Raw genomic sequence first — 12938 nt, forward strand, 5'->3', positions numbered from 1 at the left:
TTATCTCTTAATTTAACCCTAAGAAAGAGACTAGGTAGGTGAGAAATTACAAATTACAGTTTCTTCTCTGCACTCTTCTTGCCATTCTAGTACTGTTTACTAGTTTTGCGTTTCTGCTCCGGGCAACTAAATCTTTGACCAGAACATCAAGATAAACCCTAAACCTAATTATGTAATGTACATGTACTATTTGCGTATTTATATTTAAACCTCTAATATATACAAGATGAAACCCTAATTCTAAGAAATCCAGAACTATTTTGTGTAATTCAACATTCAGAAGATCACACACACACATATATATATATATAACCATCGATTACATAAGGGGTTGGAATTGGATAAAGGTGCTAAAACTAGAGACCGTCGGGGATATACCTCTACAGATAACCCAATTGTACACCAAAACAAACACATAAATAAAATAAAGAAAAATACAAAAATCCAAACAATTTTGTTATTAGCATGCTTTCAAATCATGTAAAATGATACTAACATGATCACGACGGAAAAAATGGGTAACTGACCATGGAGGTTGAAGATTTTGGATTAATCGAACGCAGGAATTCAAAAATATGAGAGAATTAATACCTTTTGACAAGAATGTAGGGGTTAAGTGGGGCTAATAACTTCAGTGATTGAGCACTACACCCCCACATCCACGGACAGAGTTCGACTATCGCCCTCCTCCGCCCTTCTTCCGCCTTAGACCTTCTTCGTATCAAAAAAAAAAAAAAAGGGGGATGTAGAGGGTAAGAGATAAAATTGCTAGGCATACATATGACCCGTATTAATCTCTGAAATTGAACGGCCAGAGAGGAGCAATGAGGATTTTGTTTCATTTTCCATTGACATGGTCTCTTCTGTGTGCCCACTTTTGGATTTCCGTTGGCAAAGAAAGAGAGCATGCGAATAAGTTCGATAATTACGGAGATGATTCTAAATTAATTATTTCTAATTTAACCAACTTTTCTACAAACGGCATCCCCCTATTTCGACGCTAAACTACCATGGGAATTTTGTTCCCAAAGTTCGGATGGGCCGTTAGATCAGATAATGAACATCTAACGGTCAGAAATAAAACACCGAAAGTGCAGCACTACGAACAAAACGCAGTCAGTAAAACCAGGTCTCTCGTAGCAGTCACTTCCTTTGTTCTTCTTCCCCTTCAGGTTTCAATGGCGGCTGCTGCACAGCTCCCTTTCCAGACCTCATCATCCCTCTCCCTTAAACCCCTGAAGAACCCTATAACCCGAAACCCATTTTCCCAAAACTCCATTCTGCCCCTCCGACCCTCCACCTCCCTAAAACCCCTTGTCCTCCGAGCCGCCGTCGTCTCCCAAAACCCGTCCAAATCCCACTCCCAAACGACCCCGTTCGAGCATTGCTTCTCCAAATTCTCCGATGGGTTTCTCTACTGCGAGGGCCTCAAGGTCCAGGACGTCTTAGATTCGGTCGAGCGGCGCCCTTTCTACCTCTACAGCAAGCCGCAGATCACCCGAAACGTCGAGGCCTACAAGGACGCGTTGGAGGGGTTGAGCTCTGTCATCGGATACGCCATTAAAGCCAACAACAATCTCAAGATTTTGGAACATTTGAGGCAATTGGGTTGCGGTGCTGTTCTTGTCAGTGGGAATGAGCTCCGGTTGGCTCTTCGAGCTGGGTTCGACCCCACCAAGTAAAAATTCTGCATAACCCAGTATATATGTGTGTGTGTGTGTGTGTGTATATATATAATTGTTTGTGTGAGTATTTGAATTCATGGTTGTAAAATTTTGTGAGTGCAGGTGCATTTTTAATGGGAATGGAAAATTGTTGGAGGACTTGGTTTTGGCTGCCCAAGAAGGTGTTTTTATCAATATTGATAGTGAATTCGACTTGGAAAACATTGTTGCCGCAGCGAGAATTGCTGGCAAGAAGGTCAATGTTCTACTTCGGATCAACCCGGATGTAGATCCTCAGGTATGGCATACATAAACTGCAATGTGATGATATTCATGAACCACATGAATCATGTCAGCGAGGAAATTACTAGTTAGACATATGAGATGTTCGGTATGCTTTTTAGAAAAATTAGGAAGTACCATAATACAGATATCCCTCCTCAAATCACCCCTAACACACCAGTTCCTCCATCTTTAATATCAAATTTCTGCTATATTTGGATATTATTGTAAAGTTGTACTGTGCATTTGAACTTTCCATTGATTTTAAATCATTGATGTACTGTTTTAACATATGTGTTATTTTCATAGGTTCATGCTTATGTTGCCACTGGAAACAAGAATTCGAAATTTGGTATTAGAAATGAGAAGCTGCAATGGTTTTTGGATGCTGTGAAGGCGCATCCTGATGAGCTAAAACTTGTTGGAGCCCATTGTCATCTCGGATCTACCATTACCAAGGTATGCTGATTACTTGTTCATATCCTTTTATATTATCAGTAGAATTTTTCCAACTAGGATAAATTTATCAACCATGTTTGTTTGTGGTCATTCTGGAACACATTAAGAAAAACCATAATCAACTGGTTTATACTTTTTTTTTTTTTGGCTGGCAATAACTGGTTTATACTTCATAATTATAGAGTTACAGCTTTAAAAAAAGAATATTTTTTTAAAGCTGATCAGCTAATTTTCTTTCTTTTTTCTGTTGATTTACTTATGATTCTTTGTTTTTTTTGTTTTCTGCTATGCTGTCTGTATATGTTGATTGTTTGTCAATATTCTATGACAGGTGCACCCACTTCTCTTATTACAAAATCTAAGTCTCTCTCTCTCCTTTTCTTTTGCCAGGTGGATATATTTCGGGATGCTGCTGTTCTTATGGTTAAGTACATTGACGAAATCCGTTCTCAAGGTTTTCAAGTTGATTACTTGAACATTGGTGGTGGACTTGGGATAGATTACTATCATTCTGGTGCCGTACTTCCGAAACCCAGAGATCTCATCAACACTGTGAGTACGATATCTTTTGAATCTTGTTTTCGAACTTAAGTATGCAATTCATGTGTGCATGAGTGATGTGGATAACACCTTAATGTAGTATTACAAATAAGGAGTTATTAACACTGCAGTACGTACATGCATGTTAGGGTGCTCTTTGAAACCTGAACTGTAGACTACCGACTTTATCCTATCCTTGGGACCTTACAGATGTTAACTTCGATGTTTTTATGATGGGTCTTTAGAATTTTGAGTCCATGTATGATAGTGGCATCTACAATTATTACAAGAATGTATAGCCTCTTAAGGAGTTGGCTCACGAAGATCATGTCACTAATATTTTCTCAACGTTGATGCTGAGGGTGTAGGTTCGTGACGTGGTCCTATCACAAGGTTTGAATCTTATCATTGAACCTGGTAGATCACTTATTGCAAATTCTTGCTGCTTGGTCAACCGAGTAACAGGTGTCAAAACAAATGGCACCAAAAACTTTATTGTGATCGATGGAAGCATGGCTGAACTTATCCGTCCCAGTCTCTACGATGCTTACCAAGTAAGTTTTCAAGTGTAGTCGACTGCTAGTGTTTTTTTTTTAATGTCAATTCATTAATGTTAACTGGAGATGATGGACAATTTGAGAAATAGCCTACGGCGTAGACTCTTGGATCTTTTGTGTGCACTGTATGCATGCGAGTGATTTCTAGTGGCTTGCTGTGTTCCCGTGTCACCTTGTCATGGAAACTTCTATCAGCTCCTTTTCATTGAAAAATGACTGAAGTATCTGATCATGCTTCTGTTAGACCATTTACCTTTAATCAAATATCGTATATTTCAGTGGCCTTATCTGAGATTTTTGTTGTTTCTGATTAGCTATAATGTTAGACTCGAAATATCATTGGCAGCCTCATGATAATTTATCATTGAATTCATAATGCCCTTTAAGACTTACCATTTTGTTTTTGTCTTAGATCTCAATTGACTTGTGGGAACTTTCTTGCAGCATATAGAACTAGTTGCTCCTACAGCACCTGATGCTGAGATTTCAACTTTTGATGTGGTGGGCCCTGTCTGCGAGTCTGCAGATTTCTTAGGGAAGGATAGAGAACTTCCGACTCCACCTAAGGTAATTGTAAACTGTTTATTGGAGGGTCAGGGCTATAATCATTTGTTGTCTTGTATAACTAGGAGATCAAACAACAATGTTCTTCTGAGTTATCCTGTTCTGGAGGTTTCCTTTTTGGATTTTGGTGCTTGATTGCTAACCAGAGTTGCCCATTTCAGGGAGCTGGTCTGGTGGTTCACGACGCAGGCGCTTATTGCATGAGCATGGCTTCAACTTACAATCTTAAAATGCGCCCTCCAGAGTATTGGGTATGTAATTGTTACTGCAAACAGCCTCTACGCGTCCACACCACTATCTATGCTCTTTACCAGTAACTTATTTCTAAGAGATTTTACAATGCTTTCAGGTCCAAGAAGATGGATCCGTAGCCAAGATCCGTCATGCAGAGACATTTGAAGACCACATGCGATTCTTTGAGGGTCTTTGATTGCAAGAGGTTGGTAGTCAGCGCTAGCTAAACAGGCCTGAATTTCCCCTTAATTCCTGGTTGTTTGTTGTAACACTGGAACTTATGTGTTCGCGGGTGGACGTTGATATGTTTGTTACTTGATGAGTTCTCTTTTTTAGATTCAAGAATTCGGGTCAGAATGAATTGTTGTGCATTAGTTGACGGAAAGAGAGGAACTTTTCTGTGACTTTCAGTATCGGATACATGGATCACTTGTTACTTGAACAATATGTGGTTTAAACTACGTTAGGTTACACATCAATTTGAAGTTGAAGGTTTGATAGGTAACAGCGATGGCCATTGTTGTTTGTGTATGAATCGTGTAGGCTGTGCATTATTTCTTTTTATTTAATGTTTTGATGTAAAATACTATATTTAACTAAGGAACAGTCGAAAATGACCAACCATACAACAATAGGTGAAGTTGGGGGACTCCATAAGCTATTAACAGAGTTTAGGACCAAAACTAAACTCGAGTTCAAATTCAGAGAAATTGGGGTTTGCTGCCCCAATTATTTGTCTTCTTTGTGTGTCATCTCTAATCTCGTGAGACGTGTTCCTCCACTTAGAGAAGCTTCTATGTCAATTTTTATGTCATAGTGGTGTGATGGCCTACCAAATTCATCCACTTTGATTCCGACATTCCTTATGAGATCTTACATAATTTTGTGTTTGTCCGGTTAAGCCACACATGATGTTATTAGTCTATGAATTATAATATAAGCCGATGACATATAATGATATGTTACAATTAAATACATGTGTTATAATTTATATGTAATGAAATGCCACATGATTGAGTGTTTTTTTACCCAAAAAAATAGAGTTCGATTTGGAACCTTTTTTATTTCGTTATATATTATAGTTGTCATTTGGAAAGTTTTCATTTCACAATATTACTACTATATTCATGTTTATTTTTGGTATTTAGATCAAATAAACAAAAATAAGAAATAAAAGAAGGGAAAATTTGAAATAGGTCAAATTTTATAGACTACCTTTTGAAATAGGTCCAATTTTTAGTGACTTTTAACTTTTGAAATAGGTCCAATTTTTAGTTACTTTGGACTCATTTCAAAAAACCCCATAAAAGAACAAAAATAAACATGGGTATACTATACGAGACAAAGAGTATAAATCATTTCCCTTACACAGATTTGAACTGTCAGTATCATAAGTCATGGGTGAAGGGATGAAAAGTGTGTGAGGTCGGATGGGCAACATAGAACGAGTGTCTAAGCCCAAAAACCCCGACTACTCTGAGGAAGAAGTTCCCTTGCTGACACACACCGACTCGGAATGTCCTCATGGACTCCGAATCGAGCTGTGCTGGCCAACACTACGAGGGCGACGAAGCCATAAAGTATAGTGATGTAGAAAATGTGAATAAATTTAAACCTAAAAGTGCCTAAATACAAGAGTGGGCATGTGAGCGGGAATGAACTCATTTCACACGTGATGTCAGTGCATAAGTAAAGTACAGTAAAATTAGAATAAGACTTATACCATAGGGAATAGTCTCTGATATCAGCATTTGTCAGAAATCCTTGTCGACACGAACATTGTCACTAAAACCTGGAGGGGTGAAAAACAAGGGTGAGTGGGCCTAAAAACAAAGCTTTGTAAACCCCTCACAGTAAAACAAGTATAGTTTCCAAAATATACATATAACGTATAGTAAGAAAATACTTACCGTAACCTGCAAAATCTCAAGAATTCAATACGCCACAATATTTCGTAAGTAAGCACATGACGTCCGTAATCACATAATATCGCATAAACAAACATATCATATCGAGTGCTCATCAACACATACTGATACACGAGTTCATGCAAAGGTATTCTGACGTGAACATGACTGGGTGTAACAATGATATATGCTCTAGTACTACAATCACGTGAAGTTTGGTGCTATGCGCATTACATACGAGTCCTAATTGCCTAGAGCAATATAGGACAAGACTGGCACCTACAATGGATCCAAAGTGATTGTACGGTGTGATGTGCACATACACATGAAAGACTAGTTCTGACCCAGGTGAGTACTAACACCGGTGCTAGCAAACGATGAGCATATAACATAAATATAGTCATGCCACATTGATTCAATAATTCTAGTCAACATAATATTATTCATAGCCGTAAATTTAATTAAGGCATCCCGTAAGATTTATAGTGATTTCCCAATTCTCATCGCTACGTCATTTTCTATAAATGTTAATTTAATTACGACAGTCATATAGAAAATTCATTTTTAGATGTATATATGGAAACTAAACAAATATATGTATATATCAAAGAAAAGTCTCACTCACATATCTTGTCGTCGAATCAAACTCGCCTCACGAGCGTCGAAGATCATTGCGATGCGTTTCACCTAGAAATGAAACCATTTACGTAAATATAACATACAAACGTAATTATGCGTTTTCGTACAAAGTATGGCTAATAAATGAACTATTTTAAAACTGTCGAATTTTGAAAAACGGATGGCGGATTCAGATTTGGCACGTCGAGAAAGCTAAGGAGGGACATTTGGTTCCTCTATACGCTGCCGCACGCGCTGCCATAAGGTGGCTACACTTGCAGCCACGCGTTGCACACACCACCACGCTATGGCTTCCCACGCGCGCCCTCACGCCTTCTTCATGAAACCTACAACTTTTGCAGGTTGTAACGAGCTCATTTCTCAACCAAAATCCATGATTCGAAAACCTAAATAAAGTTAGGAATACAGGGAATAGATCTATACCTATTTGAAGTCGTGTCATGATTGGAGTTCGCCTGAAAAGTGGTCAGATGGCCACGGTTCAAATTCTAGAAAACTAGAAAAACTTCATTTTGTCTTTTCAGTCACGAAACCCTACCAAAACAAGTTTAAAACCCTCAGATCTTCCACAAACATCAAAAATAAAGGGAAAGAAAGTGTTCCCGAGGCCTACCTTGGTCGGAATTGACGAGAACTTGTCGAAGAAGATGATGAACTGTGGCAATGGCCACTGTGCAGTGTAAGCTCCACGTCTGGGTTTGATGATCACGATCTAAGCTTGACAAAGATAGGTAAGGACAACGCACGGTGGTGGTCTGATGGTCTAGCTTGCCGAAGCAGTTGAGTGGTGGTGGTTCGATGTTATTGTGCACCTATGAAACATGGACATAGATATGGATACGGCGATACGATTTGACACGACACATTGATACGAAAAATCTCTAAAAAGTAGGATACGATACGCGATAGATACGACAATTAAAATTATATAATAATATACAAATATAAAAAATATATAATTTAGAACATATTTTGATAGCACAAGAATTCGATTTCATCATCCAAATTCAAGTTCATTGATTTGTTGGAGAAGAAAAGTTGGAAATCTAATTCCCTTGATATATATAGAAGAAGTGTGAGAGTTGTGTTCATAGTTTCAATTAGAGGTTAGCTCTTCATATTCATCATATTTCAAATAAAGCTTCGTCTCTTATTATTTTTTTCCTTTTAATTTCTTATTTGAAGGTGTAAACGTATCCTAAAAGCATGATACATGTATTCCAAATGTGGGATACGTGTATCCATGAAGTCAAAGTGTATCCATTGACCATGATATGTATCCGACGGGTATCCGAGAGTATCCGGCAAATATCGTATCCGAAAAGTATCTGATACAGAATACGCGACCAAAGTGAAGTATCCGTGCATGGTTCGCAAAGAGAGTTTGAGGGATAGTTGGGGGAGTATCAAGTTGGTGGTGACTTGCTGCAAGGTTTGCAGCAAGTGGATAGCCTAGTGGTTCATACGAAGCACGTTGGAGGATGGTGGTGGCAGATTGGGTGCCTTGCAATGAAGGTGGTGGCTGGATGTATGGCCTTTCGGTCTCTCTATCAACATAGAAGAAGAAGAAGATAATGGGAGAGAAAGAGAGTTTTAAAATAATAAACCTAGTAAGAGGGAGTGAGGTGTCAACAAGAGTGGTCCAAGAGTTAAAAAAAAAAAAGAGTTTGAAAGAGAGAGGGACCGAGATTTATGGAGAGAGGGACCGAGATTTATGGAGAGAGAGGACACAGGACATGGCAGGAGTGGGGTATGGGCCCCATATGGCTCACAAAACAAGCCACAAAATATCTCTAAACATGAAATTACCAAATCGCCTTTCATGTTCGTAAATCTGTAAAATCTCCATCTTAACTCCAAATTTGATTTTGCTTGTGCCCACGCGTTCGTATTATTGCATACTACACAATTACACTAAAAGAATGAGTCATAGGTCTCTCTAAACGATGGTCAACAGAAGTCAAAATCCTTGCCTCTAGAGGCATTTTTGTCAATTCCCTCATTTAAAATTAATAAAATTGTAAAATTAGGGACGGTTGTTACATTTGCCATTTTCTAATGAAATGCTCGACAAGCCAATGAGTAAAGATACTCAAGCACTCAAAATGCAAAGTTACAAAGGGCTTACTGATTAGTATGACCACATGGACGGGTTTATTTACATTATCGAGGGCCGAGTGAATAACAACGCCATCGAGTGTAGGCTATTTCCAACCATCCTCAGAGAAATGGCTTAGGATTGGTTTAAGCAGATTGCCATGAGGTTCATTACGTCTTTCTCGAGGCTGATGCAGGTTTTTCTTGATGCATATATGATCATCTCTAAGAGGCAATACACTGTTGATTGACCTCGCCTCAATGAAGCAAGGCCCAAACTAATCCTTGAGGATTACAAATACTGATTAAATAATGAGTATGTCAGATGAAAAGGATACGACGAGGCAACAGCGTACAATGCCTTCATATGGGGATTTGTCGGATGAGACTTTTACTTCCATTTAACTTGAGATTCCATGAAGCAACTAGCTACTCTCGATCCAAGTAGCTAAACAAGACAAGGATGCAAATCCCTGCCTTGACGAATCGCCTGAACACACTAGCTAAGGCAAAACAGGAAGTTGGGTACGACTGCTTGCCGAAGAAGAAGAAGTATGAGACTTATTAACCCTTCATGAAGAGTCATCCCAAGCGGTATAATAGGTATATATCCTACACGCTCATATATATATATATATACATCCCAGGGGAAAATGTTACGTCTAGTGGAACACCAACTCCCTTTCACTCAACTAGTACAACTGGTTTCTGAAGGAGGAATGATGATACCAAGTAGTGCCGGTATCACCAAGGCCATGGCCGCTTTATCGACAACTTCACAGACCTTAAGGATGATATATAAGCGCTCGTTTGGCAAGGGCAACTCACATAGTATGTAGCTAACAGGTCTGCGACCCAATAGAGCGCTTTTCAAGCGTCAGGTGCCCATGCAAATTGTGATCCGAACATCATAAAGGTAATTTATACTTTGTCTAGGGGGTTTACCTTGTTGGGGAGGGGGGGTTTTAACAGAGTGATAAAGGTCTATGCTCAAGAGCTGTGTTAAGCATTGTCACATTCTTACTCGTTTGGGACTGTGGGCCTACCTGCGAAGATAAGAAGACCCTCAAAGGAGCCTGTAGTGTTCAACGAGGAATGTGGGTTTAGAAACTTACAACCCATGATGACCTCTTGGTTATCTCAGCTGAGAGATAGCCAACTGTGAAGTCACTTGAATTTCATTGACAATGGTAGCTCGGTGAATGTAATCTTTCTCTCAACATTTGACCAGTTAGGAATTAACATGGATCTTTTGTATAGGAACGTGGCACCTTTATAACATTCGGGGATAGTATGCTACACCCAATTGGGGAAATGAGTCTTACATTGTAAATCGGGAACCATCATAAGAGGGCGAGTTTGACGACAAGGTCCATGATTGTAGATTTCTTTTCCTCCTACATCGTGATACTAAGACGATCGTTTCTTACAGAAATGAATGTGACGATCAACCAGAAGATGTTGGTAGTGAAATTCCTAACCACTGCAAGGGTAGGAATGATTAGAGGTGATGAGGCGTCGACAAAGGTATGTTATGCTTTAGTGGTAAAAGTGAAGACCAAGGTGATGATCGAGTGGTTTGTACGAACGCTTGAAGGATCACCTGCATCAGACCCCAACAGTTGCTAAACAACTCGATTGCTACGTTGAACATGAAGGTCACCCTGAAAGTATTACGAGGGAAATGGCAATACGATGGTTTGTAAGGAAAGACTTAGTTTGAAGTGCTTGCTCGAGCATAGGTATCACTCATCAACTAATGCTGGATTGAGGAAACCCAAGGATAGGGGTTCGTTGAAGGCATATATAAAAGGGTAAGAATCTGTTGTAAGGGGGTTTGACAATTGGGAAAATGAAGAGCTCATGTGATTTGCCGAGCGCTACTTGTAGTCTTGAAATGAATACAATTCGAGCAATACAGTGGATGTACCCAATTATGAATGGTGAACCACTTAAATCTCTTAGTCTATTCCATTTTTGTCCATATCCCAAGCCTACCAAAGATTTATTATTTTAATTTGTTAACGTGCAAATGTTGAGCGTTGTGCACTAGTGCCATCATAACTCGAAGATATTTTTTAGTGCCGAAAACATGGGCACATACGCAATATATAAGAGCAAGTCCACCCTTAAAAAAATGCGCCAGCACCTAGCCCATTTAATCCACTTAGTGAATAGTGATAGGCCCTCAATGAACAGTGATAGGCCAAATGCATTTCCACCCCTAAAAAATACGCTGGCACAAACGATATCCACCTCTACAAAATGCGCTGGCACCTAGTCCATTTAAATATTATTAAATTTTTATAAAATAATAAATAAATAAAATAGTTTTAACTTCGGATAGGATTAAATAAAGATGAAATTACATAAAGTGCTAAAAATTAAGATGAAATTAAATAAAGTACTAAAAATAAATACGAAATTATACAAAGTTTGTGGAGCTAGGATATGTACCGCTAGGATCTTCGTTGCTAGGATCTGTGTGGCTAGAATCCCCTCGACTTGTTTCCACGTCTCTTACACACCTCATTCGCACCACATCTCTTTTTTTCGATGTCCAAAAATATTTTGAATTCGAAGATTGTCTTACTAGATGCTTGTTCATAGTGTCACGATCTGCTTGAACCATCATTTCTTCTCTAAGCATCTCGTTTTCTTGATTAAGTCCTTCTCTAATCATCTCGTTTTCTCGATTAACGATTTCTCATTGTTTCTTAGTCACTGAATCACGTCTCTCAGTAGCTGCTAATATTGCTACCATAGCAGCATTTTTTTCCTCATCTTTAGCCTTTTCCTGCGCCATGTTTAGTTCACCTTGGCACGCAAGTTTGTCCATATATTTTGTGTAGTCATTTTTGGAAGAACTCCCTTTTTTCTTTGCCGCCTTCTTACCTTGAGGCCTTAGGGACCGACGAGTTGCCTGGGTCTTCGACACTTCTTCGGGCGTCTCTTCCGGTACTTCTTCAAATGTGTCTTCTTCCTGTGCGGCCGTGTCTTCTTCATGTTTGGCCATGTCTGCTTCTGGTGAACTGTGTAGACTCATGCCGTGCATAACAACTTCTGGATTGGTTGGCACAGTTCTGTATCTGGGGCAATCTTTGACAATTTGCCAACATTCCCATTTGCTGAATGATTTGTTGTGGTTCTTCGCATTGTAGAATGCTTGTGCTTGTAGTGTCTATAAATGTGGGATAAGACAGTATTATAAAATACGGGTGTAACACAAATAAATAAATTAAAATATTGATGATGGTGGAATACATATAAATAAATAAAAATATTGTCATCTGATCTGCTAAACTTGTCCTACTATGTAGATTACCGGAAGCATGAGATATCGTTTTTCCAACAAGTAAAGGATGCGTTGAGTTTTTTTCCAACGACCTTGAAGACCTTGACTACTTTTGGTGTCTTTTCCATGTACATCGCAAAACGCTTTCGTAATTTTACTCCACATTTCTCACTTATCCGTCTCATTACCCGTAATCGGGTCATGAGTAGTGTGAACCCAACATTCACACAACGTAACATCTTCGATGAGCTTCCACATAGTTATTTTTTTCTCTCAAAAATTATATGAAAGCTTTGATAGAAAGTGTTGAAAATATTGAAATGTGGTGTAAGGTGGAAGATCAATTTTTACTCATTTTTAATGAATTTTTTTTTATAAATTTTAATTTAGTTAACTAATCTAGACCGTTGAATTTGAAAAAGATTCAAATCCAACAGCCTATACGTTGACACGTGGCCAACGATCATAATCCTGACCGTTGTGCTTTTTTTTTTTTTTTTTTTAAATTTTGGGAGAAAAATGTGGACCGTTGATCTCTGAATCAAACGGTCCAGATTAAGCCACGTCACTAGCTTTTGGATGTACAAATTCCAAATTTTTTGACCGTTGGAAATCCAATGGTCCAGAAAACTAGCCATTGGAAATCCAATAGCCTAGAAATAAACACGTGGCCTCCCCCATCATATCCCTAAGTGTGCAT

The 12938-nt window shown here is 38.8% G+C and overlaps 1 protein-coding gene across 1 annotated transcript; it reads left to right on the forward strand.

The window, feature by feature from the left end:
* Positions 1-995: 995 nt before the first annotated feature.
* On the forward strand, positions 996-4805 carry LOC103967123 (diaminopimelate decarboxylase 1, chloroplastic). Its single transcript, XM_009380376.3, has 8 exons — positions 996-1678; positions 1788-1962; positions 2256-2405; positions 2796-2957; positions 3314-3499; positions 3947-4069; positions 4228-4317; positions 4416-4805. Exons 1-8 carry the CDS (start codon positions 1011-1013, stop codon positions 4494-4496), a joined length of 1635 nt encoding a protein of 544 aa, XP_009378651.2. The 5' UTR covers positions 996-1010; the 3' UTR covers positions 4497-4805.
* Positions 4806-12938: the final 8133 nt, after the last annotated feature.

This window comes from the organism of the source record quoted next, unplaced genomic scaffold (assembly GCF_019419815.1).
Source record: "Pyrus x bretschneideri cultivar Hongxiangsu unplaced genomic scaffold, Pyrus_bretschneideri_v1 Contig16, whole genome shotgun sequence".
Classification (NCBI taxonomy): Eukaryota; Viridiplantae; Streptophyta; class Magnoliopsida; order Rosales; family Rosaceae; genus Pyrus; species Pyrus x bretschneideri.